Source organism: Abramis brama (assembly GCF_963993115.1).
Source record: "Abramis brama genome assembly, chromosome: 15".
Taxonomy (NCBI): domain Eukaryota; kingdom Metazoa; phylum Chordata; class Actinopteri; order Cypriniformes; family Leuciscidae; genus Abramis; species Abramis brama.
Genome location: NC_139977.1, coordinates 16,721,442 through 16,742,010, shown reverse-complemented (window position 1 = coordinate 16,742,010; position 20,569 = coordinate 16,721,442). Strand labels below are relative to the sequence as shown.

Here is a 20,569-nt window from a genome sequence, read left to right as displayed (position 1 = left end):
CGTCCATGCTGAAATTTCAGCTAGACATGCACTGAAACACATACACATTGTTCCTCTTAGAGAAGACCGATGAAGGAGTTTGTCGTGACACCTTCTTTGGCCGGCAGCACTTCCACAGAATCACAGAATGAAGGTGGGATGAAGACATTTGGGTCCTCTATTCCATCCACTAGGTCGAAGAAGCTACAGAAAGAAGAAATGTTGGCCTCTGGATCCATTTGAGGTTGATGACTTTTTATTTGCTTAAATATATTACTTCAGTGATCCCTATTAAGGTGTTAAATGTAAAATACTTAGAAACAAATGGGTGATGGTATAAAATAATTGGTAAAATGAAGAAACAATCCAATTTAACTGTCAGAAAATGTAATTGTATAGTACCGGTCAAAAGTTTGGAAACATTACTATTTTTATGTTTTTTAAAATAAGTCTCTTATGTTCACCAAGGCTGTATTTATTTGAATATTATTACAATTTAAAATAATGGTTTTCTATTTTAATATATGTTAAAATATAATTTATTTCTGTGATGCAGAATGCATTACTCCAGTATTCAGTGTCACATGATCCTTCAGAAATAATTCTATGTTGGAAACAGTTTTAAAAAGTAATATTTTTTTTATAATCTGTGATACTTTTATCAGGATTTGATGAATAAAAAAAAAAAGAACAGGATTTAACCAAGCATTAACCTTTGAACTGTAGTGTATATTGTTAGAAAAGATTTTATTTTGAATGAATGCTGTTCTTTTTAACTTTTTATTTTTAGATGAATCCTGAAAAAAGTATAACATGTTCCAAAAAAATATTAATATTAACATTAATTATCATTAATATGAACTGTTTCCAACATTGATAATAACTATAGTATTAAATGAGCATATTAGAATGATTTCTGAAGGATCATGTTACATTGAAGACTGGAGTACTGATACTGAAAATTTACCTTTGCATAACTGAAATTATATTTTAAAGTATATTAAAGAAGAAATTTTTAAATAATATTTCACAATATTATTGCATTTTTCCTGTATTTTTGATAAAATAAATACAGGCTTGATGAGCATAAGATATTTCTTTCAAAAACCTAAAAAATAGTAATGTTTCCAAACTTTTGACCACTTCTTATCTATCTATCTATCTATCTATCTATCTATCTATCTATCTATCTATCTATCTATCTATCTATCTATCTATCTATCTATCTTTCTATTCTATTCTATTCTATTCTATTCTATTCTATTCTATTCTATCTATACACACACACACACACACACACACACACATATATATATATATTACCGGCAAAGTGTGAAATCCCGGTATTGTATAGAATGCCTAGGCAATGTATAGAATTCCTGATGTTTTTTGCACAAAATACATTACCTCACTGATTCTTGAGAGTCGGGACAAAACATGTCCCACATAGAAAAGTCTAATTTATAGCAAAAATTAAGAAATTCATCATGATTGACATACTTACATAGTTGAATCTAAAGGAATTGTATATACCTATCTGATTTTTAGAATAAACCTTTTTATCTTTTTGGGGAAAATTTGTTTAAATGTATGGTCTGTTGTTAGAAGGTCCATGTTATTGCACTTGTCCTCAGTAAGAGGTCACAAAATTAACCATCCCAAAAAACTTTAAAAAAGCTCTACAATTGTGAAAACATATATATCAAATAAAAAATAAGGGGTATAAATATAAAAAACAATGCGTGAAATGAACATCAAACAATATTTTCCATAAAAATCTGCCTATTAAAGTTGTGTCCTCAGTTTCTGTCAACTCCGTCAGATTTTTTCATAAAGCTCTTTAAATCAGGAAATAGCATAGTCAGCTATATCCCTGAGGACCCCTTTTCATCTCCCTGCCTGTGGTGAATGCAGCACTACCACACATGCTCTGGTGCGTTTTAATTTTTTTTTATATTTTAGACAAACAATGTCAATATTCCTATGGTCACAGCTGCACCATGTCAATACCATCTTTCTGTTAAGATACTTTTTTTAAACCATAGTGGATTGAATTTAAGCATTTTAGTGAGGTTATTGGGACAGCTAGCATCTGAGGAAAAACTACCTAGCTGCAGTGTACAATACATGTTTTGGCGGGAAAATACATGCCCTTACATTAACTCGTCAGACGTCAACTCCGTCAGGTTCTATGTCTGACGGAGTTGACCTGTAAGCTGACGGAGTTGACAAATCCACCAATAACCTCTTAATGTGCGAATATAATATTATTTGTGAATATAGTGAAGGGTTAAACTGTTATTTCAGGGTTTTATTTACACATAAATGCACATACATAGCATGCATTACATTATTTAACCATACACATCTGACTTGTAGAGAATGGGCAGGCAGTGGTCTGCTTATTATTGTGTAACGTGTAACTTTGCCAGCACTTTAATACATATATTTAGATGTAGAGACAGAGATAGAGAAATGAGAAGCCAGTGTAGGGCTGGGCGATATGGGCAAAAAAAAATTATCACGGTAATTTTTTTTTATATCCGTCGATATCGATAATTATCACGATAAATGTCAAATCTTTATTTCTTTCAAGTTTAAAGGCAGATTTTTGCTCCTAAGTGAAAGTTGTAGAAAACAGAGCATTAATTGTGGTTCTAAACTACTCTTTATTGTCAGAACATATCATGACAAACAGGTGAACACTTCACAAATCTGAGGTAAAACATTCAAACATTTTTTGTCAACACCGTCAGTTTTTCCGTCATCACCGTCAGTTTTTCGTCAACACCGCCAGATCTTCGTCAACAGCGTTGGATGTATGAATGTTTTTGTTATTTTTTGGGGAATTTTTTTTTTTTCCTTCAGTTTATGTTGTTTTTGTAATAAAGGACCATCTGATCTACATCCTCTTATGTTTTATTTATTTAAGGAATTTGTTTTTACAATATTGAAATTAAAATCAAAGTTTGAAAATGCAAATATTTAGAAATCTGAGTTTTCAGAATAGTGTGACATCACAACTTAAGTTTATATTTTGTAATTTTTTTACATATCAGAGTAGCTAAACACTATTACAATATACTTCAGAACTTTAGATTCTTGTTGGATTTGAAGAATTAAAATTGTATACTTTTTAGTGTGTCTGACGAAGTTGACACAAATCCAGTTCTGCATGTTTATTTGTTAAAAATGTGTTTTTATTTAGAACCTGTTCCTTTACATGGTTAAATAGCTAAGACCTTTCTCTGCAGAAACATATAACTCTAATTGATATAGTGTGTATTTTTTTAAAAGGTTTTTTAAAACGTGTTTTGTCCCGACTCTCAAGAATCAGTGACCTAATTCTATACATTACCTAGGCATTCTATACACACACACACACACACACACACACACACACACACACACACACACACACACACACACACACACACACACATATATATATATATATACTCATATATATATATATATAAAAACACATCTGAAATGTTCACTCAGAGTCTAAGGTTATGTATACATCTGTGACCCATTCAGCATCCTCCTTTTCTCATTTTGATTATTAACATAATTAGATGTTTTCATGAAGCACACATTTTGTTTTCTGTGCATGTTATTTGTTATTTTTGCAAGAAGACAGCCTTGATCAGAGGAAGAGGAAAGGCGATGTAAACACATGTAATTGGTTAAGAGTTGCTTGCATAATCTGCTGTTGTTCTTCACCACCAGTGTACTGCAAATGTGGTTACCGGTAAGTAAAGTACAAGATTGCAGACTTGATTACATAAGTATTATCCATGGGTCTTTGGTCTTTAATGAAAAACAGAGTTAGACATGGTTATAGTTTCTGAATGGGACAGATCAGCCTACTTTTGAACACTAACCTTGTCATGACAGATAATTCCCCTTTCTGTGTGAAATCAATGGTGTAGAGAGGCACGCAGCCAAACGCAGTGAAGGTCAGCAGATAGTTTTCTGCAGAGAACAGTACAGAGAACATAAGCCAACTAGCAAGGGAACTAGAGCAAATTTTATATCGGTTCACTCAAGCCAAAACGACAAGTTACTTGAAAGTAACTTTTTTGTTGTTCAAAACATCTATACACTTTCAATACTTCTTCCAAAGAAGTATTATTATAAGTTTTTATATTTTAGACTGGTCTGGATTGTTGTGACCGTTTAGAAAAGTAAAAAAAACTTGTGATGTTTTAATACATTTGTGTTGTTTATTGCAGTCTGTGCGAATCATCAGTCAGCACAACTGCGCACATTACCTTTTGTTTCCTGCGCTGTTCCATTCCAATTATTGACGAGCAGTCCTTGTCCTTGTATAGAGCTGCTACCCAAGACCATTTGAGTCAGGAAATGGGCATCATGGGGAACCCCAATATGTCTGAATGGTACCTTTAATGCAGTCTTAATACAAGTTTGGTTGCGGTAGTGGATCTCATAGCTGACCCCCTGTTGAGAGGAGTACAAACTCTGGGTCATATTAGCAGTCAGCAACACAATCCCCCAATGATGAATTTTGCAAAATTCATGTCTTGCTATTTCTCCTTAAACCGTGGTACTTTACCTCTCTAAAGAGCAGAAGCCTGTCTACAAAGAAGGTCTCCTTGCCATCTTTCCCAGATGCTAGAACTCGGACATTTTGTCCATAGGCATCATAGGAGAATTTCTCAAAAACACGTAAGTGTTGCCCTGGGATGAACTGTGTTGGAGAAGAAGATAATATTGCTGAGAGCATTTTCACATAACTCACAGTTAGCATTTGCACAGTTTTCTGCAGATATAAGCCAACTAGTAAGAGAAGTTAGAGATCAAATTTAGATGTCAAGACAGTCCACTTACTGCGGTCAGCGCCCCCTCTAGCAAGGGTGGAGACTCTGGAAGTCAAGGGAGAATAACAAGTTTCATTTAAACGGATTCATTTAAAAGGATCCAAAACAAGCATATATACATTTTTTGTTCTTTCAACTGCACTATAAAGTTTACTAAAATGTGCAGGCAAAGGATGAAAGGTCAGGAGGTCTTACTGCAGGGTTCAGGCCTCTGTGCGCAGCTGCTGAGAATCAGGCTCAGGCAAACTGGGATCAGAAACAGGATCTTCATCATTACCGTGGAGTGCTGGTAAACAGGAGTGCTGGTAAGCAGGAGCTAAAGCGACTAACAGCAGTGTTTCCAAGCTCACCTCTTCTTATAGAGTTGAATCCGGATCATCGCTCCATGTTTTTATACTCACCCACACTGGTCCTTTTGGGTATTGGGTCAGTGATCAAGTTCACTAAAGGTCTTAGAGGCGATATAAGCTACTTACTTTTATGTATTAGTTGGAATAATCATTTAGTAAGTGTAAAACAGAAGGAAGATAGGATGTTTTTGAAGTTCCTAGAATAGGAAATATTGTCAGGTGTCACTGTAGATAATGGGTGCGTGTGTAAAACCTGGCCTGGAGTATAAAAAAAAAAAAAAAAATCCCCTTAGTCACATTATGAAAACTCAGCATATTATGATCTCAGATTTGCTCGCCACAGGTCAATGTTCAAGTGCAGGTGCAAGTCATATAACAATTTATGGAGAAAAACAAGATGATTTGATGATATTAAAACAGTAAAATAAGTTGTTGCACTTGGCAGAAAACTGTCAATTTTACAGAATCTGATGATTATAGCTTTCTGAAAAGTCATCTATGTTCTATATCTGCTGAAAAGCCATTTTAAAAAAGCCTAAGCAGGTTTACATGGCTTTCTGAAATACTTAAATCTGATTGGCCAGTTGCAGAATTCAGCAGTCTGATATTTCCTCACATCCGCCTCTGTCAATGGCAGTGCTGTATCAGTTCAGTGGGGTGATTCCTTTATGGTTTGTGATGCCTATTGACCGTATCAAAAAAAGCAACACTTATTGCACCCTAATGTAACTTGATTCACCCATGCAATTCCCCTGCCAATGTAAATACCATTCTGACTTTCCATCTGGGGTAAGTAAGGGAGAATCAAGCCTCTGCATGTTGAACACATTTTGTGACTGAACAAGGCCACATCAAAGGAAACATTTATGGTTTAAGTGCTTCATTTAAAGAGTTCTCGTGTTCTCATGCACACACCTTTCCCTTTGACATATAGATTTATATGGATTGTGTTTTGATTACTTCTTTACTGCAGTCAAAGTACGACAAACATGGCTCATCTGTCAGGAGACCAAATGCGACTCATATGACCTGTGATGCGGCTTCTTTGATTACAGAAGACGTAGACAGTTACTTATTGTTTGGTTCAAGAATAAACATATCGTAAGTTGAACATAATTCCTTCAATCTTTCGCATTAAATGGCCTGTAATTACAGTTGATCTGACTTCTTGGCACACATATTATTTCATATAAACCATTTTATTATCATGGACCTTTGAAATTGCAATAAACACCACACTCTTTACGCTGTTGACCTCTTAGTTCACTATTGTGCTCTCTTTGAGTGAGATCATTGGCAGAGCGTCCACTAAGGACTTATCAGTTAAATCTGGACCTTTCATCTGGTTGTTATATCCCCTCAGTTACCCCTGTATCTTTATTAAAATCTGTGACAGTGATGGTTTAAAAAGCAGAAATGTGCAGTTTGTATTTATTAAATACATTTTATTAAAGGAATAGTTCACCCAAAAATGAAAAAAAAATAATATATTTTTTTTTTTGGAACAACATGATGTAATTTTTTGGTGAACTATCTCTTTAAAGCACTTCTTTGATTAAAATAATACTTGAGTCGTAAAACTGTCTAAATTTTTTATTTTAATTTTTTTTGGCATCGCAGTTCCAAATGATTCATTTGCGATTATCTTGAGTATGATGTGAAAGGCAGGGAGAAAATTCAATATTCGATTTTTTACACTGTAAAAAGTGATCAGTTGACTTAACTCAAAAATGTGAGGAAATCCATTGCCTTAGTTAAAATGATTAAGTTATGTGAACTTGACAATTCCACATAATTTTTTTTCTTTCCAATTCCACATAAAGTTTATTTACTTGATCATTTTAAGTCAACGTGCTTTTCCTCACTTTTTTAAGTTAAGTCAACTTATCACGTGTAGAGCATATAAAAAATGGTCACCGTTAAAACATCTACTGTATATAATGACATTTTTACTATTTCTGTGTTGCTATTTGTAATAAACTATTTGATCAGAAGAATACATGCTTACTTTTACATGGCCCTCAGTGGAGATGAATGCTTTTTGCATCATAAAACGTATTTACGGCATCAACCAGCAGGGACTAACAGGGCGATGCTCCTTAATAAAATGTGCTATGGATAGTTGTATATCACTTTCTGTAATTCTCACATAGAAATAATACAAATGGAGTGAATTTGGAGAGGAACTATCAGTTTTCCTTACCTATGAAGTTGTGTTTTAAGGAAAAACACTTATGCATGCAGTTCCAGTTGCCCTAGTGGTGCACAAATCACACGCTTCACTTGGGATAACCCAGAATATTTAGTATGCAGGATGATGTAGATGACAGTTTTGCTGCATTTGGCCGGGTTGTTTGCTCAAGTGTCGAAATAGCCTGTTCATTGAGTGATTGATGTGTCCATTGCTTCATCACGGAGACACATGTGAACATGCTGCACATGACTTTTTCATAAGCACCCTCTGCCACACTCTATCACTGTATTCATCATGCGCTACCATGAATCAATGGAAAACGATGCGAGAAATGTTGACTTGTTGAAGCAGATCGTGTGAAGCGTTTTAAGATTTTGAGGATCAGTAGCAGAGATCACGCTTCACAACTTGTGCTATACACAGACGAATTTTACTTTCATATGCAGCATCTGTGTTCTGTTTGGAGTGCAGACACAGGCAATTTAACATGTAGCAAACCTTCACTCATGTCGTCATTTACTAATGGCCATTAGGGTTTTTGCGTGGAAACATGCATCATCCTGTCATGTTTTCTTTGCCTTGCAATCAGAGAGCGTGATTATGACAGTTCATGTGTGGGAAAGCGTACGGTGTGTAATTAAGAAGAACTTCTTGAACTTGGTGGGAAAGTAGTGCTTTTTAAAAACACTATAGAAGATTCCAGCTGTCTCAGCAGAAGATTGATCTCAGAGACACACCTGCTTCTCAGGATCTGATGGTCTTAAAAGATGAGTCAAAGACTAATAATAGACTAATAAACACTTTTGAAAATCTAGTTTAAACATATTTACAAGTCCTTAGAAATGTACTCTTTGTATTCATGTTGTTTTAATAGGTTTTGAAAAAAAAAAAACGTTATACCATTTTCAATAAATGTTAAAAGTATAAAGTTAAATATTTCACATGTACACATTTTAATCAATATTTTAAAAATAAATTGTGAATATCATGAATTATTAATTCTTCAATATCATTGCATTTTTGGGGGGTCGCATTACATGACATTTTACAACCTGTTGTCATATAAAGTCAATTTATCTGATATATGTTGTACTGTAAGGTTCATTAGTTAACATTAGTTAACTTAACATGAACTAAGAATGAACAATACTTCTTCAGCAATTATTAATCTTATTTAATATTAATTTCAACATTTACTAATACGTTATTAAAATCAAAGAATGTATTTGCTAACATTAGTTAATGCACTGTAAACTAACATGAACTAACAATGAACAGTTGTGTTTTTATTAACTGACATTAACAAAGATTAATAAATACTGTAACAAATGTACTGCTCATTGTTAGTTCATGTTACTTAATACATGAACTAATGTTAACTAATGAACCTTATTGTAAAGTGTTACCGTTGTATTAAATATATTTCCCCTTTAGAAATAATAATAAAACATGATGCCAAACTATTTAATAAAGTTTTCTTTTCAAGAGTTTAATACCAGCCAGCATGCTTATCAAATAACAGGTTTTTGCAATATATAATTTTTTAATGCAATATATTTTTTAATAAATAGATCCAGACAAAAACAAATGTCATGTGATTGACCCAGATCCTGCTCTTTAGCCAATAGGAGTGGACAGGGGAAAGGATGTGTGTGGTCTTTGCGAGAGATGCCTGACTCTTTGCACGCACTGTGTCATTCTGAGCTGAGGTTAGAAAGAAGTTGGCAGGTTCGGTTCACAGATTTTGTTGACCTCAGTCTGTTTTGGAAGCATCATGCCTGTGCCTGTTGCAACATTAACATGCTTTCAGTTTAGAGTATTTATTTTCTTGTGGACTATGTCCTCATTTTATGTAATTGGATGTTTTCTTCATTTGTTTTCCCATGTCAAGTCTAGTCATGTTAACTTGTGGATCGATAGCATCAAGTTTTCAGGTTTTGAAAGCCTTGTCTGGCTCATGGATATATTTACACATCCACATGGTAGTGGTGCAGATTGCATGCAAATATAGTTGGATCTTGTATTCATAGAGAAAAAGTTCAAACCAGCCTAAGCAGGTTTGGTGGGTTTAGCTGGCCTGGTTATGCTGGTCTATTTTATGGCTGTAAAGGGTTTCTGGACACCATCAGGCGGGGAGACCACCCGTGGGAAGAAGAAGAACACTTTTAAGTACTACTACTTACTACATAAGTCAACACATTAAAATAAGTGTAATTCTTAAAAGCATGGCAAAAACTTAAAACAAGTATTCAAAATGCACTTTAACTTAAAACTTTTAATTTGATATTAAAAAGTGCAATCTCTAAGTGTGTTAAGAAACAGTAAGGAAAGCGTACACTGAAAAAAATGATTCGTTGAATTGAATACATTTTTTTATCGTAAGTGCATTCAATTGATTTGATCTACATTTAACAAATGCATTAAATTGAACTAAAATTGATTAAGTTCAACTTAATGCATTTGTTTAAATGTAGATAAAATCAATTGAATGCAACCACTTACGATAATTTTTTTTATTAAATTCAACGATAATTTCCTTCAGTGTACTCAACTTAAACTTAAGTGGCCTTTTATATTATTATATAACTATAACTATTTGCAAGTACAGTTTTTTTTTAACATTAACTTTTAATATTTTAGGTACATTAGACATGCACATTCAATACAATTAAGTGAACTTATTTTCCATAATGGCATTTAGGCCTGCATAAACCTGGTAAGACCTGAAAACCAACTTAAGCTGGATTAAGCTGTTTTTTTCTTTGAGCAGTGACACATTTGTTTTACAGATTTATCATGAATGTTTGTATACTCATTTTACAAAACACTGTAATGTAATGATGGAAAAGTTTGATTGTTTTGATTACATTGTTTGATTTAATTATAGGTTTCATTTAATTTCACAGCCTCTTGCAACTGGATAAATATTCCACTAAACTACAATGACATTGTAGCGTTGATTCAGTTTGTTCTCATTATCAACAATATAGAATATACAACGTATATAAAGTTGTAAATTAAATCTAAGCACATTCCTCAACTCTACATTGCATCACCATTTGTTTTGTGAAGTACATTTCCCAATTAATGTGTCTGAAATGTTTTGATGCCGTATCCGAAATGAATGAGATCATCCTTTGGCTATCTGGCATTTGGCGATCAGTAGATGGGAACAGACAATGATGCCAAATCACGTGGGAAGGGATTAGCACATTTTGAAGGTGAAGCAACATTTGGAGAGTTTATGACCCAACGCCTCATATCAGGTTATCATCTAGAGACTAATATTCCCTTTTCCACACCTTCATCTTAAAATTGGAGCTCACCAGAGAGGAGACAACAGCCGCTCCAAACATGCACATGATGTTCTTTCACTCCTTTGAATGATTAGACATCATATGAAACTTCCCTTGTAGTGGTGGAACCACATCTCTACCTTAAATAAAACTCAGAGGCAGACCGTTTATCACCATGATTTATACTTTTTTCCTGACGTGAACGAATAAAGAATGGATCCCATGGCAACAACAGTCTATTTCAATGATTCACTGCCCATTCAGGTAGTGAGACATTCCCAAGGACATATAACCAGATTTTCAATGTTGTTGCTTCCATGACGGAGGAAAGACAGATATGTATAAAATATGATAACTGCCTTTGGCTCCAGAAATAAGGTAATATATTTCCTCCAGTCAATATACATCATTCAGTTTTTCCAGTGTTCACCTACCCAGAATGCACAAACAGTCTCATGACAATTCGTATATTTGGTGCATTGGTGGCGAAATGAATATGTTTTCGTACAATCTGCTAATGCCATGTTGAGGATTGGATTTAGTGATGCTACATGGTGACGTTTAATCTACAAATCATTTGTTTTCATTCAGATCAAATGAATTAATATGAAATCGCAAACTCATATTCTTATGATATGGTTGACTAGAATACTTTTGCACCAAATAAAGCACCAGCTTAACCAGTTTACCAGATTGGAAAGGCCTGTTCTCACCAAGACACATGTTTGTCAAGAAAATGTTGTGCTATATCTGGATTGATTAGTCTGTTCAGATCAATGATAAGATAAAACGTATTATAAAAAGTATTAGACAGCTGTAGTTTTACCAAGTCATAGTTTTATGTAACGCCACTGGCTCTAGGCATGTTGCCAAAAGCGCAAATTTTATTGGTTGGCCAGTTTTCTTCGCAATGCGATGGAAAAAGTGTTAGAACCCCTCCATGTTGCATTGACATTATGTGAATGTTCGTATCGATTGGAACAGATTCATGGATTAAATTCAAACGCTATTCACGCGGAATTTTCCTGACAAAGATTCATGTGTGAACAGGCCACAAATGCTCAGGAACTGTAGACTTCAGGAGCCAAAATCATCTGAATTGCTGCATTCACGCAAAAGAAATCTTTGCAAGTTGTCTGTAACACATCACTTTCTTGAAGCCTGCCAAATGCTAGCTGCATTGAGCCATTAAATTCAGCTATTTGCATTAGAAAAACTAGAGGTGTATGATGTGAAATCTAAATTACATTCAGTTTTCTTTTACATTATAGTCCCAAGACATTAGCACTTTTATGACCGTAAACTGAAGTGAGAATTCACATTACTAAGAATGTAAAAATAAGTTCTTTCAGCTAGTCTAACAATTAAACACAATGTCATACTTAATTGCTCTAGTAGTAACAGTGGTCCACATACTTGCATATGACAGTTAGAGATCACATACTCAGCCTGTTTTACTGCATTTGCCGTGTAGAATCAGGCAAGTAATTACCTCTTAAAGTTGCAAGCGTGAAACTTAAAACAGGTAGGCTGCGGTCCACCTACAATTAAGTTACCATGGACTGGTGTGTTCAAGTTTACTTGGCAGCTACTCAACAATATAGTGAGGCATATGTTTCATGTTTAAGCATGTCAGGATTGACCAGAGAGTGCAGAAACATAAAAACTGAGAGCTGATCAGGGTCATTGAGGGGAAAGCGAAGTGTTGGCGATGATGGGCCCCAGATGAATGTCTTGAAAATGTCTCACAAGACACACAAAAATCGCCTCTTCGACACTGAAATTCAGATGTGTGCAGCTGGAGGTACGAGCTGTTGTGAGAGAATCACTCCTGACCTTGTTCCCCAGCCTCCTCCGTGTGTCCATGCCGTAATGTCACAGGTTATAATAATCCATAAAGCATGTTGTTTCACCCTAGTCATCCACAGACATAGGCAATGTGAACATAAATAAAATTTCTCCTTTAGTGGACTTTAATTCCTCTAGCCACAAATCCACAAAAACTATAACTTTTCATATAAACGCTAAACATGGTTGTATGCCTTTATCCACCTTATTTTTCGATGCAAATTTCCTGTGAATGTGTGAAACTTCCAATTCATTAGCTGCTATAGGTAAATAACAAGAAGAATAACAAAGCGCAGTAGCGGTTAAACTATTTGTGTGATAAACCAGTTTACAATTACTATAACAAATTAAAAATAAGAAAACAAAGATCAGCTTGCTAATTCAAGCAGCATAAATGACTGTTTTTGAACAGCTACACTGGCTGACACCGGAAACCTTAAGGTAAAAATGGCTGTGCCTGCTCTTATGTTAAAGATAAGGTGAATAATGGATATGTAACAGTGTAAGAATTTTACAGCGCCTCTGAAACAACACTTTTGCACAAGCACTAGACACTTTCATGTGCTTACACGTCACTGTGTTATGTAAATTATCATAGCTTCTGCTCAGAAATTTTTTTTCAATACAATATGGTGTGAAACAAGATTCGGACATCGTTTCCATTAACAGTAAATATTAGGAAATATCTGACGGTTGGATGCGTCAACTGCCAAATTTGAAAAAAGCATTCCAGTTTGCATGAGCAACTTCAAACGTTTCTCGTGGATATGCTAAAGTCTCAGGGGTTGATCGTTTCACTTGACATTGTGTCAGTAGCTGACGCTAAGCGCTCATGCGATGGGCGAAGCATCTGCTATTGCTATATAACACGGTGCTGGACCGTCATTACCTCAAAATCTTTCTCCTTCTAGCTATTAGAATACGACTCTCCCCGGTGATCTATGCCTTCAAGAGGATGATCCTCTGTTTTGCCGATCCCCTTCAGCGTTCCGGTGATGAGGAAGATGGCCCTGAAGGAATGTAAAGTGTGCGGGGGAACTATTCAACTCCTAGACTGACATGAGGCATGCATCTTGTGCCTGGGCTGCACCCACACCGAGATGGCTCTTGATGGACCCGGCTGTCAGCACTGTGAGGAGATGACAGTCGACCCATGGGACAGGAAGCAGCAACAGGTGCTGAGGCTCTATAGGCGACCTCACATTGGCCCGCCTGTGCCATGACCCCTGGAGTCTATGCTCTATTATGCAGAGACAATCTTCACCCCTTCAACAAAGCCCACAAGCTGATCTCATTTGGCACCTCGGATGACAATGCAATGTCAACAATGGCCTCGGAGAAAGACAGGGCACAGAACTGCTGCCCCCAAGAGACCGGCACCTTTTTTCCCTGAGGTGCATGGTGAGATCTCTCGGTCATGGTGGACCCCCCCATTCAGCCCGGGCCCATGCTGGAGGAACTTCTCTTCTCTCAACTGTCCACAAAGCTGAGCGCTGAGGCTATACCAAGCTGCTGCCCGTCGAGGAAGCCATAGCTGCCCACCTCAGCCCTTCATCCCGGGGTTGGAAGTCCAAGGCATTGCTTCCTTTCAAGCCATGTCAGACTACGGCCAACATAGCAGAGAAGGTCTTTGACGCAGAAAGACAGGCAGCGTCCATCCTTCATACACCGGTGGTGCTGCAAGTGCTCCAGGCCAAGCTGCTCAAGAAGATGAAGTTCCGGATCTGGAGGTATTCAGGGAGCTATGCTTGTCTACGGACTCAACTCTCTGGTATACCAAGGTGATTGCCCAAGCAATGGGCTGCAGCATGGAAAACTCTCATGGAGATGAAAGAATCAGAAAAGATGGCTCTGTTAGATTCCCCTGTCAGTCCCCAAGGTCTCTTTGATGATGCCGTGGGCTCATTTTCTGAGAGGTTCTTGGAGGCTCAAAAGTAGTCCAAGGCCATAAGCCAACACTGCTTCCTCGGCTCCTTGGAAAAAGTCAGTGGTGAGACCCAAGATGTCGAGGCACTTTCCTAAGCAGATTGGACCATGTCCCAGCAAGACCCTGCCACGTTCCTGAGAGGAAGGCGCTACTCAGTGCAAGCGACATGCAGATGTTCGGGAAGGTGGCATGTTGGAGAGGCTGTTTATCTGTCCCCCTGCATGTTGCTAGCGACAGCGTAGAATGATATGTTATTCCCTGTAATAAACACTGCAATAAAAACAAAACCCAGTGCTCTTTTTCTCCTCTCACTCTTCCATGCTCAAACAATGTAAGTGAGTCCCCACCCTCAGGCTGTGAACTGCTGGGCACAAGTCACATTTCTCACTCCCAAAGAAATCGACAGCATCTCCCCGTCCCAGAGCAGTGAGCCTTTTCGCTGTTCGTGGATGCGTGGCACACTCTGCCAGCCGTGTCTCGTTGGGTGGTGAGTATGATAGAAAAAGGCTATACGCTTGAGTTTGCAAGCAGACCACCCCGCTTCGCTGGTGTGGGCGCATCAGCGATATCGGACCAGGATACAGTGGTGCTCTGGACAGACATCTTCTTGTCAAGCAGGCAGTAGAAGTAATACCTTCTATATTACTGACCAAGGTGGTGTCTGGTCTCAAACGCTGAAGAGGCTGGCGGAGCGCCTCCTCTTGTGGGCTGATGTAAATCTTAACTCCATTCGGGCATTCTATGTCCCCGGTCACCTAAATTGTGGGGTGGACATGTCGTCCAGGGAGGGTGTAGTCCATGGAGAGTGGCGGCTGCATCCCCAGATGGTACAGCTAATTTGGAGCCTGTTCAAGGAGTCAGTGTTGAGCCAGGTGTGTCACAAAGGGTGATGAATACTATAGCATAGGTTAGGGTCCCTTCTAGCAGGTGCCTGTATCCTCATAAAAAGGAAGATGTTTGTGGATTGGTGCGAGACACATAATGAGGACCCAGTGACTTGCCATTTGTCGGTCATTTTATCTTTTCTGCAGGACCACTTGGACAGCGGGCACTCGCCTTCTACATTCAAGGTATATGTGGCTGGTATCGCATCATTCCATGCCTAGGTAGACCAATGCTCAATCATAATTTAGTGACTGGCAAGATGACTATGAACAGACGAGACAGACAACAGGTCAGATATGGGCATGTGCCAAAATGATACCAAGAAATATTTATTTTCTCATATGAACAGGTGTTTTCATTTTATTTGATTTTTTTTACAATCTATGACAGTCGCGCGTGTTTGTCTCACTTTTTAAAATCCTCTAGCATTTTCCAAGAATGGACATGGTGGGGGGAAAAGATTCCTTTTTTTATTGCTGAATGTTAAAAAAAATACACTTCCACTGACTTGAAGAAAACAAATCATCTGCTGCTTGTACCATGCACCCATCTAACCTTGACCACAAGGACATGCAGAGGTGAGGAGGTGTTTAGACGTTTCAAGCGGGGGAAACGAAAAAGGTAGAAATAAACTGGCAGGACATAACCGTCAAGAGATTGAGTAGAGATATCACATTAAACTAACTAGAGCACTGTCTTTTTTGGCATTTTCCCAAACATACAAATAAGACCCAAAATGTAAGGAAGAAAGGTAGGGGATCTAAAGTATTTCTGCTCAAACTTCAAACAAAACATCCCTTCATTTAAAATAAGAAAACATGATATTCCGTTGTGCTGTCATAACACAGCATTAAACCCCTTTTATCAGGACTTAACTTGTATATATATATATATATATTTTTTTTTTTTACCAAAATAATCACAACTCATCTCTTTTATGGAAGAAGTGCACAAAAACATATTTAGCACATATCTGTCTAGTTATAATCTTCCTCTGTTATTTGGTGTCAATTTTCTGTTCCTAACCCAATGAACTTCACCTCCCTCAACACTATATTATTCTTTACATCTTCTCAATAAGGTGGAAAGCTGATGCTGACTGTGGACGCTCTTTGTATAAGGTGAAGAGTTAAAAACAGCTGATTTTAGTACACTTCATCTCAGGCTTATCGACACTGACTGGTTGTTAATGTAGGAGTGTTTCCATCCAAACAGAGTCAGTCAGTGCAGCTGTTTCTGGTTTGGTTTGGGCCCCAATGAGTGCTTTAAAATGGACATGGATTTGCATATGAAAAATAATGATAAAATAATAATTACAACGACCTGCACTATTTGGTGTAGCACTTAGAGTAACTGTGAATATATTAAATAATTATGAAATATATGGACCTAATGCAAAAAACTGACCTGAAGTTAAAAAAACAAAGGTAAACAAACAGCCTCAACATTACACACTAAAAATGAAATGCATTGGAACGCAAGTAGAATATAAAGTTTGCATATTTTGGCATTTTAATGACCCCTAATAATTTTCACAGCTATTTGTCTTGTCATTTGAGACTGTGTTTGTGTGTGTACATGATTGTGTGTTCTGCACAGAAACTTTTCAGGGTTGTTCACACAGGACACATTCTAATATAAAAAAAGAAATAAGTTGTTGCGAAATGTAAATATGCTTATCCCACCCCTAGATTCATTTGATTGGTCCATTATTTGATTGGTCCATTATGGTCCATTTTATTTTAAGTCTAAACTTGACACCATGTCTAAAAAATAAAACTATGTGTGTGTATATACACATACATACACACACATATGTACATACATTGTTTATTCTATTATTTAGAATAAGTGCACATATCTAAATTTCCAAAATTGCAATTTGTTTCTTTATGCATCATATTTCAAGAGTTGGGCATTTATGATCAAAGTCGGAAATATAAAGTAGGAATATCCCACATCTGATGTTGAATGGAATGCCTCAAAAAAAGCAAAAATTAAAAAATAGCACAAGAACGTGTCTTGTGTGAACAGCCCCTTTACTCTTGCTGTCCTAATGTACCAGGACCAAACGATGGAGGGGACGCATCCGTCAGTCTGGTGTCAGTCTCTCTTCAGTCCTGCGCTAGATGAAGATGTGGAGTGGAATGAAGTCCTGAGACGCTGTGAGGCCTTCCATTCCTCCCGTCTATCTCTCCCGCTGGCCACTCTAACCGGATGGATGTGCTGATAATGAGGGCGACTCGACTGAGTGACGGGAAAGTGGGCTGAGTGGGAGAGACTATATGTTCTTTATTTCTTTGTTATCTGTCAAAAGCTATTAGCACTGACAGCCCGGCCCACGGCCCACTCACATTTAACCCACAATCCCCTTTGGAAAAAGAAGGCTCCCGTGTGACAAACCTTACCCTGTAGGGATGCAAAGCAAATCAAGGCAGTGCATCTGTAAGACGACATCAGTTGCCCACATGTGTAACTCTAGACAACAGCAGCATATTTCTCAGAGCCACAGTCATTCCGAGGCCTCTCGCTTTTGGTCGCTCACATTCACACGCACACACACACTACTTTTTTTACGAACCCCCGGTTGCATTTGTCATTGATTTCCTGTTGGTAAAGCAACATGATCATAAACACATCTCTGTGGATCAAATTCATGTAAACGTACACCTTATGTTAGAGTGGTTTATATTGCATGACGGTGGAGGGGGGATGTCACAGTTCAAATGGGGGTCAGCTCCCAAAAAACACAACCTTGAAAGGAAAGTAAAGAAAAAAAAGAAAAAGGCCAAAAAGAGACAACAAAAGAGTAAACGAGTATAAAAAATGAGGCGTCCGTATAAGAAAGGCTACAAAAAACTCCACTGGCCCTCTGGCATCAGCATACAGCAAAAGGCACCACAATATTACTCTATTTTTTTTTTTTAAGTTGTGAAAAAATTGGCACATCTTTTTTATGCTGTAAATCAAAATGTACATATAAATAGAGTTTTCCCTATAAAAAAAGTCTTTGCTGTTAACTAGTAGACAACTTTTGCTAAAATGAAAATAAATATTTCATTTGTTTATAATATCTGTCAGTTATATAAAATAAAAATATTTCTTATAGGTGCATGTCTATAGTAGATCGTTTTTTTTTTTTTTTTTTTTTTTTGTGGATAGGTGGTGGTCTCTCTAGTGGGGTGCATTGTCCAGTTTGGGGCGCGAGTGCGTCAGTCTGGTCTGTGTGTTGGCGCGTGGCCCGTGCCGCCCGCTCTGGGCGTGAGAAGTCCGTGTGTCGGGCACGGGCCTGTAGAGGGCGGAGGGCTCGGCGGCGTTCATATTCTGCATACTGAGGAAGGGCGTGCTCTCACCTTCCTCCTCCTCCGAATCACTGTCCGACAGGCAGGTGCGTGAGCCCAAGTCCCGGGACGGTTGGTAGCCGCGTGGCGCCACGTGGCCATTGAGTCTGGACCTGCGCCAGCGGCGACTGCTTCTCTTTGGTTGCTCCATGGAGGAGAGGTACTCCTGGGTGCTTTCGTACTCTTCCTCCTGAGCCAGCCGGTAGGGGCTGGAGGGAAGGCTGCCCGTGCTGTCCCGCAGGTAGCTGCCGCGCTGCTGCTGCCGGTAGGGCTCGTGGCCCCGTGCCTCGTGCAGTGGCACCTGGTAGCGCCGCAGCAGCGGCTGGTCCTCCTCCGGCGGGTAGGGAGCGTGTGCGGCGGGGGGCAGAGACATGGCGTGGTTGGCGTTGGGAGACGTGATCTGGAAGGTAGGCACCTGCGGGGGCAGTGAGTAATGGAAGTCCACGGGAGACAGGCGAGCCGGCGTGGTCAGCGCTGACACGTACCTGTGGCGAGAGAAGGACAGGGAGAGAGAGAGAGAGAGAGAGAGAGATAGAGGAAGAAGAGCGGGAGAAAAGAAGGTTGTGTGGAACAGATATGGACATCAGTCAATGGTTTTAAGTACAGATAACAGCAAAGGGACCCACCACCGAGAAAGAAGTTGCATTCAAGGGTTCACAACTTTTTGGGTCCACAAAAAAGTTTTTTTTTTACAGGTCTGACATTCACCCAAACAGAATTAAACTTTAGGATCTCACAAATAGCAAATCACATTCTAAATACTAAATGCTTTTTCACTGGGCATTTTATCTCTGCTGTATATCTAAGTTGGATCTATAAATAATATACACAGTATATGAGATTTTTTATTAAGTCTCTCATGCTCACTAAGGCTGCATTTATGTGATCAAAAATACAGTAAAATAGCAATATTATTACAATTTGATATTAGATTTTTTTTATCTATTTTAAAATGTCATTTATTCCTGTGATGGCAAAGCTGAATTTTCAGCATCATTACTCCATTCATCAGCGTCACATCATCCTTCAGAAATCATTCTAATATGCTAATTTGGTGCTAAAGAAACATTCATTACTATTAATGTTGAAAACCGTTTGCTGCTTACAATTTTTGTGGAAGCCATGATACATTTTTGCAAGATTCTTCGATGAATAGCATTTATTTATCTTTTGTAACAATGAAAAAGTCTTTACTGTCACTTGATCAATTTAAAAATATATAAAAAAATCTTACTGACCTCAAACTTTTGAATGGTAATGTATACACAATATATATGCCTACAATTTAAATATTTTATTTTTAATACCGTAGTATGGACCCCCGCACATGACATGCGGGGAAAAAATCATGTAAATCATGCACACAATATAGTAATTTGTACAAATTCTTAATTTGTGGCCACGATATACATATATTTTTGTCCGGATGTCACGTGCGGGGCTCCGTACATTTGAACGAATTTAAGCACAAAATAATATTTTCAGTAGGTCTAACTGTTGACTATTAAACGTATGCTAACAACATTAAAAATCACAAATAAGTTATATGCATTTCACAGAAATCTCCTGTGCCTGACCCCATGTGGGCGACCTCAAGGTTGAGAACCTCTTTCAGAGTTCTCACGGTCATTGAAAACCTAGATTTTTAAAAAATTCCAGATCTGGAAAAATCACGAAATTCATTCAATCCTAAAAAATTATGGGAATTTCTGAATATATATTTTTTATTTAAATACTGACTAGAAATTGCTTTTTGAGTGCAGCCTCTCGAAAATAATTCAAAGTCTTACTGCACTGTGAACAACATGAACAATTCACTAATCTAAAGGTGTGGGATCCCTGTTCTGTGTTAGCTGCTCATTCGCAGTGCTCCTGTCTTGTATTTTTGCAGAGTTGCATCAATTG

At 37.7% G+C, this 20,569-nt stretch overlaps 2 protein-coding genes across 17 annotated transcripts in view; both read right to left on the bottom strand.

Moving 5' to 3' along the window:
- Positions 1–29: 29 nt before the first annotated feature.
- epdl2 (ependymin-like 2) lies at positions 30–5,132 on the bottom strand. Its single transcript, XM_084137550.1, has 6 exons — positions 5,019–5,132; positions 4,834–4,868; positions 4,559–4,693; positions 4,257–4,443; positions 3,867–3,957; positions 30–183 (listed from the first exon to the last, which is right to left on the bottom strand). Exons 1-6 carry the CDS (start codon positions 5,095–5,097, stop codon positions 57–59), a joined length of 654 nt encoding a protein of 217 aa, XP_083993676.1. The 5' UTR covers positions 5,098–5,132; the 3' UTR covers positions 30–56.
- An 11,106-nt stretch (positions 5,133–16,238) lies between these two features.
- nrg2a (neuregulin 2a) overlaps positions 16,239–20,569 on the bottom strand; it is an 89,122-nt gene continuing 84,791 nt past the window's right edge. For all 16 annotated transcript variants that reach the window (XM_084136831.1, XM_084136835.1, XM_084136833.1 and 13 more), the window contains one exon: positions 16,239–19,149. In XM_084136831.1, the coding sequence (XP_083992957.1) occupies positions 18,498–19,149 (652 nt within the window). In that variant the 3' untranslated portion in view covers positions 16,239–18,497. The remainder of the gene's footprint in view (positions 19,150–20,569) is intronic.